General features: G+C 41.6%; 2 protein-coding genes and 1 long non-coding RNA gene across 6 annotated transcripts in view; all 3 read left to right on the plus strand.

The window, feature by feature from the left end:
• LOC119032204 (ras association domain-containing protein 3-like) overlaps window positions 1–9018 on the plus strand; it is a 32376-nt gene extending 23358 nt beyond the window's left edge. The window contains exons 3-6 of the mRNA XM_037121134.1: window positions 1444–1617; window positions 2090–2177; window positions 3870–3985; window positions 4083–9018. Coding sequence (XP_036977029.1) covers window positions 1444–1617; window positions 2090–2177; window positions 3870–3985; window positions 4083–4232 — 528 coding nt within the window. The 3' untranslated portion in view covers window positions 4233–9018. The remainder of the gene's footprint in view (window positions 1–1443; window positions 1618–2089; window positions 2178–3869; window positions 3986–4082) is intronic.
• LOC119032215 overlaps window positions 1–17991 on the plus strand; it is a 1052400-nt gene that overhangs the window by 904695 nt on the left and 129714 nt on the right. The gene's annotated exons all lie outside the window — the stretch shown is intronic.
• zgc:194209 (uncharacterized protein LOC570908 homolog) lies at window positions 11400–17411 on the plus strand. The gene is made up of 9 exons (XM_037121117.1): window positions 11400–11530; window positions 13006–13095; window positions 13509–13630; window positions 13797–13898; window positions 14262–14414; window positions 14499–14614; window positions 15443–15603; window positions 15701–15896; window positions 16681–17411. Coding segments are annotated over exons 1-9 (1152 nt in total). The 5' UTR covers window positions 11400–11528; the 3' UTR covers window positions 16891–17411.

Consider the following 17991-nt stretch of genomic DNA (forward strand, 5'->3'; position numbering starts at 1 on the left):
CATCGCATTCCTCAGCAGTCACATCAGAGTGATGTGATGTTATTCCTGCTATTGTTCTCCCCCACGGTGTTTTCCTTGGCAGCGTGAAAAGTGTCTTAGATCCAGGAGAAATGAAGTATCGGAGGTGAAGTAGGGGTCCTGTGTTGTCGGTTAACAGAATTCGATATCGAAAAAATCTTCTTAAGCGTTTTCATTTTCAAAAACCTTCTCTACACAGGGGATTCAGAAAGTTCCAGGAGAAGTCAGTACAAACCAGGGAAAATAATTCATGAGGAGATTTATTACAGCCGAGGTGTCGTGGAGTTGAAACCACTCGACTCAGCGGGTCGTTCAGCCAGAACCGAGCAGGAAAGGTCCAGTAATCAGTCTGGAACCTGCTGCTCAGCACCTGTTGGATGTTGAGCGTCAGAGCTGATATCATCAGTATGTGGAGCTTGCAGACAGGCAGGATGTTTGAACCCACACCTTTGTTTCTAATTCTGTCTTTTTACGCCCGTCTTTGTCTCTTTATCGCTTCATCTGTGATGGAACAAATGTGTCTATCTTTGTCCTCCTCATTATGAAACTGACCACCTTCACACTCTTTGCACGTACGCTCCTCCAGGCAGCACACGGAGTAATGAGATTAAGATGCTCTTCCTCTGTTTGGTGCCATCTGTCCTGCAGCACACACTGGGCTTAATGGGTGAACTGGGCTCTTCTATAGAGATCATATAGCACGTCATGCTAAAGCTACAATCTCAGAGCAAAAGTCTCGTGAAAATACAGGATATCATGCATGAGTGTGAATTGCAGTCGTCAAATTTGTACATACAATATATGGCCAAAAGTATGTGGACAGCCCTGCATTTTTCTTTTTGGTTTTGTAGGTAAAGATCATAAATTAAAGACGATGATCCACCAATACCTTATACAGTCTTAGCCAAAAGCATCTGGACACACATGTCTACTGTTAGATTAGTTGGCGGCTGTTTTGGGGCCCTTTTGTTCCAGCAGAGGCAAATCTCAATGATGCTGTTACACTAGTAGGCCAAAAGTATATGGACACCCCAGATTTTGTGCATTTCTGTCTGATTTTTAATGTGTAGACGTTTATTTTTCCTATTTTTATAGATAAATGACCATAAATTAAATATGATGATTGATTGATACAGTAGGAATCTTCAGCCAAATGTATGTGGACACTTGTGTCTAGTGCTGCATTAGTCTGAGGGGGATTTTAGGCTTTTCTGTGTCAGTGGAGACAAATCTAAATATTGTTGTTGTGTCTGTAGTTTCATTTATATTTACTTTCAATGAAACACGATCAAAGTGCTGAAAAAAACTTTAGCCTAAAGTAGACAATGGTGTCCACATACTTTTGACCATATAGTTTAAATCTCTCAAATGCTGTCAAATAAAGCAGGTTCTGTAAAACACACTCTCTCCCCTTGTCTTTCCCAGAATGCCTCTGGTGTTTATACTGGGTTCATCAAAGTCCAGATGGACCTGAGGAGGCCGGTGACGGTGCGAGGGGGCCAGAGAGGAGCAGGAGGCGCCGTGGTGGAGGAGGCCTTCTATCTGCCCCGAGGAGTCAACAACACCCTGCACATCAGCTCCAATAACACAGTCCGACAGGTGGCTAACACACACATCATACACTCATCATACACACACACACACACACACGTCAACGCAACTTCATTAGGATCTGATGACATACGGGATGAAGTCAGAGTTCAACAGAACAGACGCTGATGTTGAAGTTTTAATAAAAAATGCGATAGAGTTCAGTCAGTTTTGTGTGTTTTTCTGACATGTTGATTAATTTCAATTCATTGAGAAAGTCAGTATGTCACAGCCACAGGAATGACAGTTTCTGATTGGCCGGCAGGTGTCTGTTAAAATCATTTATACACAAAATTTAATTAGTTACCTTCCGAACACAAAGGGCTTCATGTGAGTTGTCAAAACGATTATTTGAAAACACATTTTTGAACAGTACCGATCCTGTTTTTTATTCACTGTCACTCATTATTCATAAGTTCATGTTAGTGTCATTGGTGTTGGTGTTAATAAAGTTTTTTTTTTTTTTTTAATCTGTGTTCAGGTGATCATCGCCTTGCTGAACAAGTTCACAGTGGCGGACAACCCGGCCAAATATGCCCTGTACAAACGCTACCGCAGAGAGGAGCAGGGTAAGACTGAGTGTGTGTGTGTGTGTGTGTGTGTGTGTGTGTGTGTGTGTGTGTGTGTGTGTGTGTGTGTGTGTGTGCGACAGTGAAAGCTACACGGCTGGAGTCAGTGTTTCATGCCACTCATGCCAAGCCCCGTATCAGATGCTTTGGCACTGACATAGTGACGACAATCTGTGTGTCTTAGCGTGTGTGTGTGTGTGTGTGTGTGTGTGTGTGTGGGTGTGTGTGTGTGTGTGTGTGTGTGTGTGGGTGTGTGTGTGTGTGTGTGTGTGAATGAATGCCTCACCCTCTTGTTGGATGCCACAGGGCTCTCCCCACTATCAGCAGCTCACCAGGAATACCCACACATCCATATAAATACACACACACACACACACACACACACACACACACACACACTCTCTCTCCATGAATAAACAGCTGTTGCAGGGTCAAATATTATCTTTCAGTCTCTTTAGCGTCTCCAAGAAGAGACAAAGTTTGAGTTTATGAGCCTCGTATACGACTGTATCATATATATTGAATTAGTCTGACTTGTTTTTATGTCTTGTTTGAAGTCTGTGAAACATTTTGCCCCCCAAACTTTTATAGAGATTTGGGGTGTTTTGCGTGTTACTGCTGTCATTTAAGCCTCCTGCTCTGCTTTTACCTCATTACTGGAGACATACAGTGAGACTCAGCCCGCTAATAAAAGACGCCGTCTAGACACAAGTCATGACGGCAGATGTATGGAGACTTCGTGCAGGCTTCATTCAAAGTCCTGAAAGTTTGGCAAATGCTTAAATTTCAACATATCCGGTGTTTCATCGAGACAGTCATGCAAACAGAGGAGAAACAATCCCATCGTCATGTTTCTTTGTTGTCTCCTGGTGTCAAAATTAGCAAGAATTAGATCAAAAAAGTACCTTGAAAGTGCTTGAAATGTAAGAAAACAACCTGTCAGACGATAGTTGGAAGTGGAGAACAAGTGGTTCAGTCGTGTCGCTTCTCTTTCATCAGAAAAACGAAGTGGTGAACAAACTGTGGTGTCGAAATGCAGAAACATCTGTGACCTTCAGTTTCAGGATGAAACAAAGTGACTCCAGTTGAAGTTTTGATATCAGCCTGAGAAGAAAAAGATACACTCAGTTTGTTCCTCCTGCTGTCTGAGGTTACAGCAGCCTTGAACATTTATGTAAATACTTGAGGACACAATCTACCAACTGAGCTCACGTCAGACTTTATCATTATATATGTAACGTCTCACTGTCGTTCTTTTTACAGATAGACCATAAAAAACTGTCCAACCCTGATCCAGGCTTGCAGCTTTCACCCAGTTCCAAAAGTGTTTATGCTAAGCTAAGCTAAAGTAACCGGCTGATGGCTGTAGACAGAAGCTCCTCGCCAAAAATGATCGTCAAATAAAGGAGCGTTGGGCTTTAAAAGTGCCGTGTCGTCTGCCTCTGTCTGGTACTTTGATACTTTCACTGTGATGCCAGTTCAGTCTAACAACACGGACCTCTCTGCCTCTGTTTTTGTAAATTACTGTGGTTGTTAATGTGCCGCACCCATCCTTTCATCCTCTGCCAGCCCTGTTTATATGCACACAAACACACACGCAGCGACCACAGTGGTGCCTGCATGTATGTGGCTCGTAGGAATGATGAACGTGCCGCGCTGACTGAATTAATCTCTGTGTGTGTCTCCCTGCAGTCTATGTGTGCAAGCTGGCGGATGGCGAGCAGCCGTTGTTCCTCCGTCTGGTGGCGGGACCCGACACCGACACGCTCAGCTTCGTGCTGAGAGAGCAACAGACGGGGGAAGTCATGGTAACGCTACACCTCCATCATCCAGACAACTGCACACTGCAAACACCTAAAATGTGCTGCGTGAATAAAGTTTGTTTTGCTTTTCTTCTGTTTCCAGTGGGACGCGTTCTCCATCCCCGAGCTGCGCAACTTCCTGCGGATCCTCGACAAGGAGGAGGACGAGCAGAGGGAGGCGGTGATTCGCCGCTACGAGGCCTACCGCCAGAGACTGCAGGAGGCGCTGCGGGAGGTCAGAGGGCCCTCCTAAAGGATTAACCTCCTAAAAACAGGACTACTGCCCCCTAGAGGGACGGAGGAGGGACGATCTCGAAACTCCTCAGAGGATGAAAGTAGTGTAAATTTTGATGGAGAGAGGGATGTGGACGCAGAAGGAGAGAAGAGGATCCAGCGCCTGGATGAAGGGATGAAGAGGACAGAAACTGAGGGGACAGCAAGCGATGGACAAGTGAATAAAGGGATGAACGGACAGTACTGGGATGGATGTTTGATTCAGCCTGGATTAAAGACTTCAAACTGCTGCCTGCGGTCCGTCTGCTCACACCAAAGATTCACTTAACTTGTGCCATATTCACTTCGTCCTCCTCCTCTTCTCTCACTCTGTCCTGCTGTCACGTAATTTATACAGTTTGACTGATTCCTCTTCGTCTCCCCCTTCCTGAAAAAGACTCAAGGCCATATGTTGAGTTAGAATTTTATTTAATTTGTTTGTTTCAAAAGGTCTGTACATATTTTTTTTTCTTAATTTATATGGGTGAAGCTTTTTATCTTTTTTTTTTCTTTCTTGAAGCAGAAAAGTCTTATTCGAGTTTATTCTACAGAGGCGGAGCGCCGATCTGGTTGTTGACACAGACACGGAGAATAGTTTATCCAGACTGATAATAAACACACAGCGATCATCAGAAACAGTCTTTGAAGCTGTAATTACAAGACGGGAATACAAGGTTAGTTAGAGAATACACACAGAGTGACGACGTCTCGAGTGATTTAGCCGGAGAGTTGAGAAATATTTCTGAAGTGAGAAATGAAGAAGTAGCCTGCATGTATTAACGTACGGAGTCTCAAGTGGGCCAATTTAAAAAAGTATTTTCATTTATTTGTGTTACATTATAATCTAAAAATTACACATTTATTCTTTTATTGTTATGGCTTTTAATAGAATATAAAGAATGCAAAGTAAACAATAATAAAACGGACTTGGCTGCCACCACTATGGCTAATATGTAAAAACTGATACATTAAAAAATATAATTATCGATAATAAAAAATAATTTAGTTTGCAACATTTACATTGTTCAGGTATAAAACCTATAAAAATATAAATTATAATGAAGTTATTAGTTTATTTTAAGCAGCATATTGTGACAAAATAACAAGATATTTGAATTTTTTTCTGAGTTTTGTCAACGTATTACATTTACTTTGATTTTTATGCATGAATATTCTGGAAATGTAACTACACCATTAATAATGTATTATTATTATTATTATTATTTTTTTTACATTTTATTTAAATTATTGGCACACTTGAGACTCCATAGAATTGGCCTGAAACTGGATGTCGAAGCTGAAAGTAAAGAGACGTGAGAAGAAGTTTTATTACGTTTGTGTTTCAGGTTTAATGTGACACAAACTTTACGCTTGTGAGGTAGAAATGTAGTTTTGTTTGTGACAGCGAGTGAAGATGATGATGATGAAGATGATGATGAACTGGTTGGATTTAAAGCCGTTTGTTTGGCTGGGTAGTTTTGACCTTTGACCTCTGTGTCGGTCGGAGAGGAGAGGACTGAGATGTGACCGGTTTCAGGAAGTTGACCGAGCAGTTTAGAGGAAGTAGACGAGTAACATTAGACGGAGGAGGGAAGACGGGCGTAGAAGATAGAGGGAGTAGTACACGATAGTGGCTGTAACCTTGAGGACGGCGACGGGATTTTCCCCCTCGTGCTTGTTTGCTTGTTGCGTTTATGAAAGCTCCTATAATCCCACGGCTGAGAGAAGCGGGGAGGCCTGCGAGCGCCGATAGCCTGCGGAGGACAGTGGGAGGGAAAATGGCTGCATTGTGTCGTTCTCCTGTCCGTCTGTCTGCAGGCATTCATTTAAAACGCATGTGGGTTTGTTTTTTTTGTGCTCTTATCTCAAGTTGAAACGTGCAGCCTTGACCTCGTTGTCAACTGTGATTTCAGCAGTGGAGGATAAAAGAGAGAAAATATAGGGAGGAAAGAAAGGATGGTGGAGCAGAGAAGGAGATAAAGCAAAGGATGGAAGGAGAACAATTTAATGGAAGTGCAGAAGAAGGAAAAAGAGGAATTTCTGTGAGGTGTCGCGAGTAAATAGCTGCCTTAAATAAATATGCAATGTCTTCTTTGGTACATGTAATTCATCATATACGGCTTAGAGACCAAAGAGGATCGTTTAGTAGAAAATCTTTGCTTTTTTTTTTTTTTTGAATCTGCAGATTCTCAGACGAGTAAAGTTAAATAGATGCAAAAACGCTTCTGAATGAAGTCAAAGTGACGCTTGTACAGTACAAAGCCGCCATCTAGTGGACAAATACTGCAACTATTCTCTCATTTCTGTGTCAAATCTATATCTTAAATGTTTTTATTTTAACTGTTTTTTGTTATAACCAAAGATATTTTTGTGGTGTTGCCTGGAGCAAGAAGTATATTAGAGGCCTCTTCCCCTCCGGAGGGACAAACATATATAGTTCAGAGTTTTATTTAAAAGGGTTTTTTGACCCTGGTTTATTTTACACTGGGTTAAATCTGTGGAAGACAAAACAGGCCGTGATGATTTGAATCTTACACGCAACTGAATACCTGACAATGACTTTTAAAGGGCCACTACACCAACTTTATACATGAAGTTCAGTTAACTGGTGAGAATTACAACAAAATAACCCTAATGATGTCACAATGATGTCATCAAGTTCGGACTAGAGCCTCAAAATTTTATACAAAAAAAGCCTCGGAGGCAGGGATGGTCTAATGGAGGACATGACTGAGTTGCATTATGGGAAATGTAGGATCCAGCAATTTTGGAGCTTCACCCGTAAAAGGGAGTGAAATGAATCTGTCCCTCTTCGAGTGTAAGAATAGTTATTACTTATATATTAATATTAACATCTAACTATGAAGACCATCTTTATTTTTTTCTTTGACATTGTCAGTAACAAATTTTAAGTTGTGCAACTGATAAAACATTGTTGTTTTTTATTTGGGGGATGTTTGCAAATTCTAATAAATAAAATCAAGTGCATACATTTAAAAACAATAAGAAGAATTTATTCAAGTTGCTCCAATTTAATAGATACTAAATGAAGTCACCCAACTTGGTGAAAAACATGATATTTTAAAGATTCAAATAACACAAATGAGGTGTTCAGTTGTTCAGAGATCTCAAACATTTTGGCCCTTGTTTGCTTCCATACTATATAATTTAAAATGATACGGAAAAGTCTGCATGGAAACAGTTAATGAATCTTAAAGCCATGTTGTTGTTGTTGTTGTTGTCGTCGTTGTTTGTGTATCAGATAAACAACTTTTAGCTGTTTGAAACAGAACAAAACCAGACGAGTCGTATCAATTAATTTTTTTTTTTTGGGCACTTTAACGTTGAATTCAGGGACGACGGGTTTTTTATTTTTTATTTTTTCCTTTTTCTCTCCTGCAATCTGCCGCCATCACTCTCTCTACTTAATCTTAACATCTAATTCACTATAATCTTACTTACATGTTCCCTTTTTTTTTTTTAAACATATGGAAGTAAAGTGTGACGGAAGTGTTTTCAAAGCTCATTTTATTATTTTTGGCCTCAACGATCTTCTGTAATGATTTTTGAGTTAGCTGTAGACTGTGAAACGTCGCATGTGTTCCTGTTTGTCTCTTCGTGTACATCCATGCTAACTGTACACATCGCTGCGCTGTTCAACACTAAGGCACCGCCGAGCGTCGTAGAGGAAACGGCGGGTCGGGCAGCGTTTTGGAGAATCTGTGGAGTCTAAATGTTGTCGGTGAAATCAAATGTCATTTATTTCAAACACTGTCAGATCTGCTGGTGATGTAAATTAGGGCTGGTTGATCAATGTATCGATCATGAAAAAGCTTCTGGGCCAGTAGTGTTTATGACTGAAGAGTTGATCCACCGGGTGTGTATTCAGACATCTTGTTTTAAGGCTGATTAATCAAACTAGAGTCACAGAGCGCAATCAGTTAGTTTAAGGTTCATTTTTTCGCTTGTTGGTAGTTTAACAAAAAGTTTTAAATGATCCTATTGGTCATTATTTCTTGTTTTAATACTCGATACAGGAATATTTGTTTATTTTGATCTATGGTTTCAACAATTTTAGATTTAAAAACAAAAAAAATCTGATCAAGAAAAAAGTCTCACCACCTCCTCGCTGTTCGAAGCCTCTCTAGAGCTTTTGATCATAAAACATGAACTTCATCAGGAGTTTTCCTTTTTTTCTTAACACTTTCAAGGACTTTTCATCTGACAGATTTTATTTTATTTATTTTTTTTAGAGCCAATAAGGATATCGGTTATTCATAACCAAGGAGATCATTATCAAAACTATCTGCAAAGTACTGAACTTTTTGATATTATTTTAAACATTTCCATTTTTTGCATCTTTATGTTTCCACTACGTTTGTGTCTAACTTTAGTTACTAGTTACACTGTAAAATCTGAAACATTGTGGTGAGATTATTTCCCCAAATATGAGCTTGAATTTCTCAGCAGTTTCCGACTCTTAGGATAATTTTTCCTCAGTTTTGTGCGATCTGTGTCTCGTGTTTGAACAGCCAGGATCTGTCTTATTAAAAGCCAAAGATCTGTGTGTAGCTCTTCCGCCATTTTATCCATATTATCTTTCCACTTCTGCTTCTTTTTGTTGTTGTTGTTGTTGTTGTTGTTGTACGCAGGAACTCGGATGTTCTGCGATTCATCAGGTTCATCCCACATGATGAGTTCCACGTTAAGCATCTGAGCTCAGAAACACAAACTCTGTTGTTCTACACTTGATTAAAAAAAAAAAAGAGGTCACAGGTTTGAGACCTGAGGTGCAAATAATCAAAAAGTTTTTGTTCAAAGAATCAAAGAAATGAAACCCAACAGTGAGTCAGTAGTTGTGTTTAATGAGACGATTAAGTTTAATTTGGCGTTTGCTCTCAGGTCTGACAGCTCCGACCTCTGCAGTGCCTTTTCTTAAAGTCTGACAGCAGCAGGACAACGACCTGCAGACAGAAGTTGGTTTTCATCAGATGATGCTTTTCGTTGCAGTTTTCTCTGCAGGCAAACAGGCTTTTTTTTTTTTTTTTTTTTGTCGGTATCTTGTGGTTTCTTCTTTGAATCGTTACCAAACGTGGCCTTTCCTCACACAAGGCGGGCTGCATCTATTAAAGGTGAAATTAAAACAACAAAGTCGTCTGTCGGAGTGTTTGTGTGTGTGTTTTATAGATTGTAACACATTTGTTTTTGTGTTCTGATTTAATTTGGTTATTTCAGCCACTTTAGAGGCAGATGAGATTGTAGTTGACAAGAGATGAAGGTTTAGATTATTCATTTATTACTCGATTGAAAGAAAAGTTAATTTGCAGATAATTAGAAAATATCAGAGTTAATTCCTTAATCAAAAACTGACCAAATTCACTGGTTCCAGCTATTTGAAATGTTAAAATGAGCAAAGCAAGTTTGCAGTGTCACACCTGTCCATCATGAAGGTGCAGGAGCCGGTTAGCTTAGCTTAAAAACATAAAAACTGAAAGCTGGGAAAACAGCAAGCCTGAGAATGTTCGGTAAAAATTTACATGACAAAAACAAGATAAAGGTTCATCAGTGAGATTTAGTTTGGTTTAGGTGCTAGTTGTTTCCAACTGTTATGCTAGTTAAGCTATGATTTAAGGGTCAGTATTACTGTGCTAATCTAATTTCCTCTAATAAAAACTAAGTAAGTGTATTTCCAAGAATGTAGATTACTCCTTTTATAACTCTCTTCCTGTTAAGTTACAACTAGGAAGCTGTTAGTTTAGGATTAAGGCTGGAAGCAGCTAGTTTAGCACCTACATGAAACAACCTCAAACTTATAAATTTAGCTTTTATCTTCTTTGTCAGCTCATCACATTTGTGTTTTCTGTTTTCCCTGTTTTCATTTTTTATGCTAAGCTACACTAACCAGCTGCTGTATCTTTATATTTGACAGACTTGACACTGTGAAATCGTTCTTCCCTGCTTATAAAATCCTTTTCCAGCCTCCGTCTCTGCCAGAAGTCTGTCTTTATGTTTCCTTGACGTTTACAAATTCATGCTGAAACACATGCTGTCAGTATTTTGGCAGCACATTCATGCACCGCCTCCTCCTCTTGTCCTCTGTGTGACCCCAACTTAAATAGCTGCACCCACAAGAGGAGGGAAACCCCCTCAACCTCCTCCTCCTCCTCTTTCTCCTCCTCTCACAGACAAACATTAAACTGTGTCAGACATAAAGCTGCAGCACTGAACCTGTCAGCACAGCCTTCAAAGTAAAAGCAGAGTGTTTCCTAAGTTTTGGTTACGTGGAAGATGTTTGAAGGGAAATGATGTCAGGATTATTAAACTCACTAGTCCTCGGCCTCCTTCCTTCCACTTAGTGTCCAGCCTCTGGATGCTGGAATTCGGATGTAACCCTCCACACACTGTGAGGAGCCTCCTGGTCTTGATATCAGAGGTTATGTCCTCCTTTGGCCAGCTCTTGATGCCTCCTCTCTGTGGGTTTTTTGACTGTGGCTGCTTTTCTGGTGACCTGAAGTCATGGTCTCCAGTTGCTTTCAAGTCCCCGAGGTACTTCAGTCTTCTTTGGGTCATCTTCCCTCTCGTCGATACCATCTGACCACACTTATCTAGTCTGAATTGCTGTAGATCCTGTTGTCCTGGTTTGTTGTACCTGGACCGGATGTTTGAATCCTGGTCAGTGTGTGGCTGTCCAGGTGGGTCCAGCCTACCTCAGTCAAAACAGGTCTATAGGTTATATATATTATTTATATTATATATATATTTTACTGATTTTGGCAGGTTTAGATCTTCATGCTGCCTGTTTTGTTTTAATAGCTTGGTTTTATTGGGGAAGGTAATTTGCACTTGTCTTATTTTTCCTGTATATACATGTTTTGTTTGTTTCTTTACTTAATAGTCAAGCACCTTGATTTCCACCCTATATAACTCAGTTTTATTTAAAGTCAGTAAGGGCCTGAAAAGCAGGAACATTTATAGTTTTAACAGGTTTAAATATCTTCTGTTTACAAAGAAGTGTTCAAGTAAAGTAACTACCCCTAGTTGACGTGAACAGTAAGTAAATTGATTTCCTTAATGTAAATCTATCACAAGTCTGGCAAAACAGTCAAACAAATCGGACCGGAAACATGCGCCTTGAGACTTTTATTTTGAAGGCGCTCGCCGGATGCTCCTGTACACGCTCAGGTGTGTTTGACGCTCCTTCATCTCCCGCAGTTGAGTCAGATCAGAGTGATCCAGCAGGAAGAGGAGCCTCAACAACAACTCTCAAAACTCAACGATGTAAGTTCAACATTTTGATTGTTTTGAACTTCCGGTCGGAAATGTTTTGGTCGCTTTTAGCTCTGCGAGCGCCAGAAGTGTGAACGATCTGTCTGCGTCGCCAGACTGCGTTCACAAATCTGTCAATTGTTTCTGCAAAATCAGCCGCGTGTGGAAATAAACAATCAAAGACCATATTTTGTACTATTAAGGGACAAACTTCTGTTCGGCAACAATAAATGCACCAAGCTGCGCATATTTAAAGAGACAAGCGGCCAAATGCCGGTTCAGGTGCTGCTTTCACACGCATCTGTTGTGGGCGGTGAGGGTGCAAGGTGCCAGGTTCCATCTTAAAAAGCTCTGTTTCCAAATGGGGTTCTTAATGGGACACTGTTGTCTCACTGCAGAGCTAAAGTAGACATGACAACTTTTTATAAGTTTTGATTTTATTCACAGTTTCACATGGAAGTTGAGTTTTCCACATGTGAAAATTAAATAGTTTCACATGAATTTCAAACTTTTTAACACATTGTCACATGAAACAAGCATTTCCCCAAGGTTGTATTGCTTTTATTCACATGTTGAATTAGTGAATAGTATTTCCAAAGACATCACAGCTTTCACGCATAATTAATCAAGGTGAAAACCATGTGCAACCAGTATGTTTGATCCTCAGTACAATCAGAGTCAGTGGTGAGAACAATGGAGGCAGTGTATGTAAAGTATTGTACCAGACTTCTGGCCTGATGCCCTTTTGATTCACTGATGCATGACTGTATGTTGCAACACGTCACTCCAGTCATGCAAAGAGCTGCAGAGCTTCCCTTGTGATTTCCTTCTGTCCTGTAATGTTGTCACTACAGAGCGATGCCACATGTCGTGTTTGAACCATGTCACCTTCTCCCTCTGATAGGAGGAAACAGAGGAAATTCTTTACATTTAGATGATAAACATACATGCAGCAGCTGCACTTTACAATCTCGTGTATTTACTTGAACGTTGACCTGTCGTCTGGTTTGGTTTCCACTTACACAACTGACTCTTGGACCGATGGGAATCAGCTTTTGTGCAACTTATTACAGATCCTGTGTTTCTTAAACATGTCAAAGTTCACTCCACCACGTGTGACTCGACGCCGCTGACTTACTTTCTGCTGATTGTGACCTGCAGACAACATAATCCTTTAATTTTGAAGGTTACACAACACAGTTAAAGCTTCTGAAATGTGCAGTCGATGCGTATATGAAAGGAGGAAAACTACCAAGAATAAAAGAAACAACTCAGATAAATGATGCTTATTCTTCTCAGTATTCTTTTTTTTTTTTCTTTTTTTTTTGAGGTATTTGTTTTTGTTTGTTTCTCTTATATTTTACATCTGTTTTAGTTGTTTAAGTCGTATTTATTTTTACAGGAAAATATGAGAAAGGTTCAATATCTTCAAGATAATCAACAGTACTGCACTGAAATGTCTCATTTTATTTCTGCTCTCTCTTCAGGTTTGGTAGGAGATCGTTGTTAGCCGCCCTGCTCGCTGTGGCTGTTGGCGTTTACCTGCTGCCTTCACCCATAGACCCCAAACCACATGTGTAAGCACACACACACACACACACACACACACACAAATGTGCCATCTTTCTAATAACCAGCAGGGGGCGACTCCACTGGTCTCAGAAATAAGTCTGATCCTATGTAAGCTTATGAGAAAGTGAGCCTACTTCTCACTTGATTTATCCCCTCTGTAACAGTTGATTGATGAGTTTATGGTCTCAGTTTCTAGTTTCAAGTCTTCTTCAACGCAGCGTGATGCTGATTTAGTAAATTTTGATCCCATTAGAGTAAAATACAGGATAAAAACAGCTGATCCAATCAGGGTTTCCTCTCCAGCTCCACCCTCTCGTCCAAATATGGTCACTTCCTGCGTCACCATCGTCAGTCAGCGTGTGATTAAATTCCTGCCGTTACATTGAATTTGTCGGTTCATCCCAATCTGTTCCCCCAGACTGAAGGGGCCTCCTCCGGCCCTCGAGGGGCCGCTGGCCGTCAACACCCGACTGCAGAAGGGCCGCAGGCTGTTCACCGGGAAACTACACGGACCAGAATCCTTCACTTCCGATGAGGAAGGTGAGCGTACTGAATTTTAACTCTCTTCAAGGGCTTTGACCTCTGCCTGTCTGCACCTGTACGTCTCAGGTGACGTGCTGAAATCAGGTGTGTGTGTGTGTGTGTGTGTGTGTGTGTGTGTGTGTGTGTGTGTGTGTGTGTGTGTGTGTGTCTGTGTGTGTTTCAGGTAACGTGTACACAGGAACCGTCGACGGGAAGCTGTGGAGGATCGGTCCTGATGACAGCCTCACCCTCATCACACAGATGGGACAGAATTTACCAGAATGTGGTTCGTGTTTTCTTTTATTATTTTTTTACGATCACACGTCCGTTTCTTCTTCTGTGTTTGTTCAGGAGCGGCCGTATCCTTCCTCTCCTCCTCCGACACTTTCCTTCACACTCGGTTAAACACTCTCACACTTCTCTTTAGGACCTGATGTCGGTGTTATTAGTCGTCCTTTTCTTGTGCTGAGAGTATTTTTGTGCCTTTAAGACGATAAAGAAGCTAATTAAAGGTTCTTACCGGTGCTGGAAATCTTTTGAAACGATGAAGGTTTGACAGATGCTTGGGAGCATACTTGTGTTTGTTTACAGCACAACAACATGTGATGTAAAGCGATGTGGGTTGAGTCTGTTGTGCGTCTGTGTGCAGGCAGCAGCACAGACTTCGAGCCCGTGTGCGGTCGTCCTCACGGCGTCCGTCTGGATCGTCACGGCCAGCTGATCGTCGCAGACTCGTACTTCGGGCTGCACAGCGTCGACCCCAAAACCGGAGAGAAGACTCTGCTCCTGGCTAACTCACAGGGTGAAGTGTTTGTTTGTGTGTTTGTTGAATTCTAATAAATGAATCTCTCGTGTGTGTGTGACTCTGGTTTTAATCCCTCCTCAGGTGCTGACGGCGTTCCCTTCGCCTTCCTTAACGGCCTCGAGATTTCCTCCCAAACTGGGATCATCTATTTCACCGACTCGTCCAGCCGCTGGGGGCGCAGGCACGTCAAACTAGAGGTGAGACGAGGGAAGAGATGTTCTCGATTTTTAAAATGTGAACGCATCTTAAAGAGTTGAAAAGAGAGAGAGAGGGAGAGGTGAGCAGCAGGCGCTCTTCACAGAAAATAAAAATCCCCTAATAGATAACCAAGCAGAGAAAAGCTGCAGGAGCCATCAAGGCTGTTTTTCAGCGTTGCTTGGCAACCGCAGTCCTTTTAAAAACACACACACACACACACACAAGGACACACTCTATCTTTTTGTACTCGTCCATCTGCCAAAAAATGCCGAGAGTCCTTTCAGTTGAGAAAACAGCCGAGGCTGCTGATGAGGCTCGAGGAGAGACGTGTCAACATGCACTCGATGTTAGAAAGAGAAAACTGGTCGACGCCGAAGCTGCACACGTCAAACAACCAACTCCATGAATCTCACACACGTACACGTTCATGTAATGTTTAATACGTTTAACAGCCACTGAGCCAAGTTTCAAACTGTAGAAGTCGTTTTTATCCACATGAAATATAACGGAAATCAAAACTGTTGGACTGAATCTGAGGAGAAACTAAAGAAATAAGAGATATATGTGATATAGAAACACAATGATTCTGATTTGTTGAATATAATGAATGTTTTAAAATGACAGATCTTTAAACTAAATGTAAGTTTCTAAGGTTTCTAAACACACAATAGGGAAAAAAAAACTAATAAAACACGTAAACTGAACAAACCTATGATGAGGTCAAAGTGCTCAAAACTGTGCTACGCTAAATAAAAAGTAAAAAGATGAACCGAACAAAAAGAAACAAAAGCTCAGAAACTAAACTGAGCTGATGTGTTGGGCCTCAGGTGATCGAGCTGAACAGCCTCGGTCGTCTGCTCGCCTTCGATCCTCAAACAGGAAGTGTGAAGGTTCTGCTGGACTCTCTCTACATGCCCAACGGCATCGTCCTGTCGCCTGACGAACACTTCCTGCTGCTGGCCGAGACGAGCATCGGACGCATACTCAGGTACACACACACACACACACACACACACACACACACACACACACGTTAAGATAAACATCAGTTCCTCAGGTGTTCAGCTGACTGTGTCCTCTCTCAGATTCTGGCTGAAGGGCCCAAAGGCCGGTACCAAAGAGATCATCATGGACAACATGATCGGTTACCCTGACAACATCCGCCTCAGCGACCACGAGACCTTCCTGGTTGGAATAACGACGACGCGGTTCAGGAAGCTCACGCCTCCCTTCCTGGACATGATCGCCCCGTACCCGGCCGTCAAACGCTTCCTGGCCAAGGTCGGTTTGTTTCACAGCGTCACTGCAGAATCACGAATCTGGATCAGAACAAACAACAAGATGCCAAAGATTATCACCCTCAGAGATGATTTTAATCTTTGCAAATTCAATATCAAGCTGTATTTAATCATGCAGGAACAAATTAGCCGCATAAAAATGATTTGAATGTCACCACTCCTGGCAGATGAATCTGCTTTCCCATGATGCATCTGCTCCTCGCTGTGTGTGTGTGTGTGTGTGTGTGTGTGTGTGTGTGTGTGTGTGTGTGTGTGTGTGTGTGTGTGTGTGTGATTCACAATGATTGTGTCTGTCAGTCAGTCGGGAGAGAATAACAGGCTTTGTTCTGGGCTGCAGCGAGACTGGATGGTGTGTAATGTGATGGGACAGGACACACACACACACACACACACACACACACACACACACACACACAGACACACACTCTTGAAAGGAGCAGGTCTGAACTCCCTGTGAACTCTGGGATTCAGGTCAAACTGGCTGAAAAACATTATTTAAAACATGTTTTGTGGACGATGTGACCAAACTACTGAGAGGTTTGAAGGATAAATCGTCAAAAGACACCAACATGACGAGCTCAGAGTAAAAATTAAAGTAATAGCAGTGTTTATATTCTCTGATCGAACATGATTAAGCAAAATCCAGCTTTGTAAATGTGAAGATTTGCTGCTTTTCTTTTAAATAAATGCAGAGGATTCGAGTTTTAGACTGTGGAATGAGAATAATAAGTGGTTGCAGCCTTATTAAACTGAACCCGTGTCTCCAGCTGATCCCTCTGAGCTGGTACAACGCCCTGCTGCCGCGCTACGCTCTGGTCCTGGAGCTCGGGTTGGACGGCGAGATCGTGGGGACGCTGCACGACCCGGGAGGCCAGCTGACGTGGGCCATCAGCGACGTCTTCCAGCACCGAGGGAGGACCTACCTGGGCAGCACCGACCTGCCGTTCCTGCCCGTCCTGGAGGGATGGGACAGCTGATGACGGACACACGGGAAAAAACTAAACGTAGGACGATTCGCTTTTATTATCTGGACAGTTTAAGATTCTGAACATGATCGAGCGGCTGATGGTTCTGGAGGTTCCGGAGAGACGTGTGACTCAAACCCGGCTGGAGTTCTGCCCGTGACTGACAACAACGTTTCTCAGCAGGAAGTTCTGACCCAATGCAGCAGAATAAACTTCACATGAAGAGGTGATAAGTAGACCAGCTCCAGATCGGATCACGAGCTGTTTTTGGACTCGGTGTTGCTCTGAAACATTGGATCCATCCGCCACACGGTCCATTAGTAGTTCTGTGTGCGAGATTAAATTATTTTTCCTTTGAATTAATTTGATTCAATCTCTCTGTGTCTCGGCCTGGACGGTCAAAACATTTCTCCGTGAGGAATTTTTAATTAGCCCTGAAAATCTGAACATTAGACTGACTGAAGACTGTGAGAATCTTCTCTACTAACACTGTAATGTAAAGGTAGTTTTAAAAATAAATATTTTGTAATTTACATTTCAGTGTGTGACTCTTCACTGTCCCGTTGTTTGAGACCTGCTGTCCTTCTTTGTTTCGGGCTGATTTTCAGAATCGCTCTGGACTGACTGCAGGTTGATCAGACTCCTGAGTGACGAGTGGAAGCAGCTGTGAGGCGGGACGGCACCCAGGCTGGTTCTGAATCAGTCCCTGACTCACTGTCAGAACTTTTTGGGAGTAAAAACATTTTTCAATTCTATTTGAATGTTTTGTTTTTTTTTTCACCAGTGACAAACATTTCTCAGGGGATCCATGAGTGAAACCAAGTAAAAAGAAATTTGAAACAACATTTTCTGGGCAGTTCCATGTGTACGGAGCTGAAAACACGTGACAAGAAGATTTTTCTCTGAGAGGACAATTTATTTTCCACAGGAGCTTTTTTTGTCACACCATTTCAGGACCCCCTAAAGAAAATATAGGGGCACAATTTTTTGTTTTCATGCGTGAAACAGTTAATTAATTATTTTTTTTTAAAAATATGGTTATTAGAATCAGATGATTTTTATTGATCTAAAATAAAACACGAAAAGCTTTTGGTTCAGAACATGAAGTCGTGG

This window comes from Acanthopagrus latus, chromosome 14, assembly GCF_904848185.1.
Source record: "Acanthopagrus latus isolate v.2019 chromosome 14, fAcaLat1.1, whole genome shotgun sequence".
Taxonomy (NCBI): Eukaryota; Metazoa; Chordata; class Actinopteri; order Spariformes; family Sparidae; genus Acanthopagrus; species Acanthopagrus latus.

Excerpts from the sequence above, each read along its gene's own strand:
- zgc:194209 (XM_037121117.1), top strand. Across the intron at positions 13,096-13,508 it reads ATAGACCCCAAACCACATGT|ACTGAAGGGGCCTCCTCCGG; the intron begins GTAAGCACACAC and ends CTGTTCCCCCAG. Across the intron at positions 14,415-14,498 it reads GCTCCTGGCTAACTCACAGG|GTGCTGACGGCGTTCCCTTC; the intron begins GTGAAGTGTTTG and ends ATCCCTCCTCAG.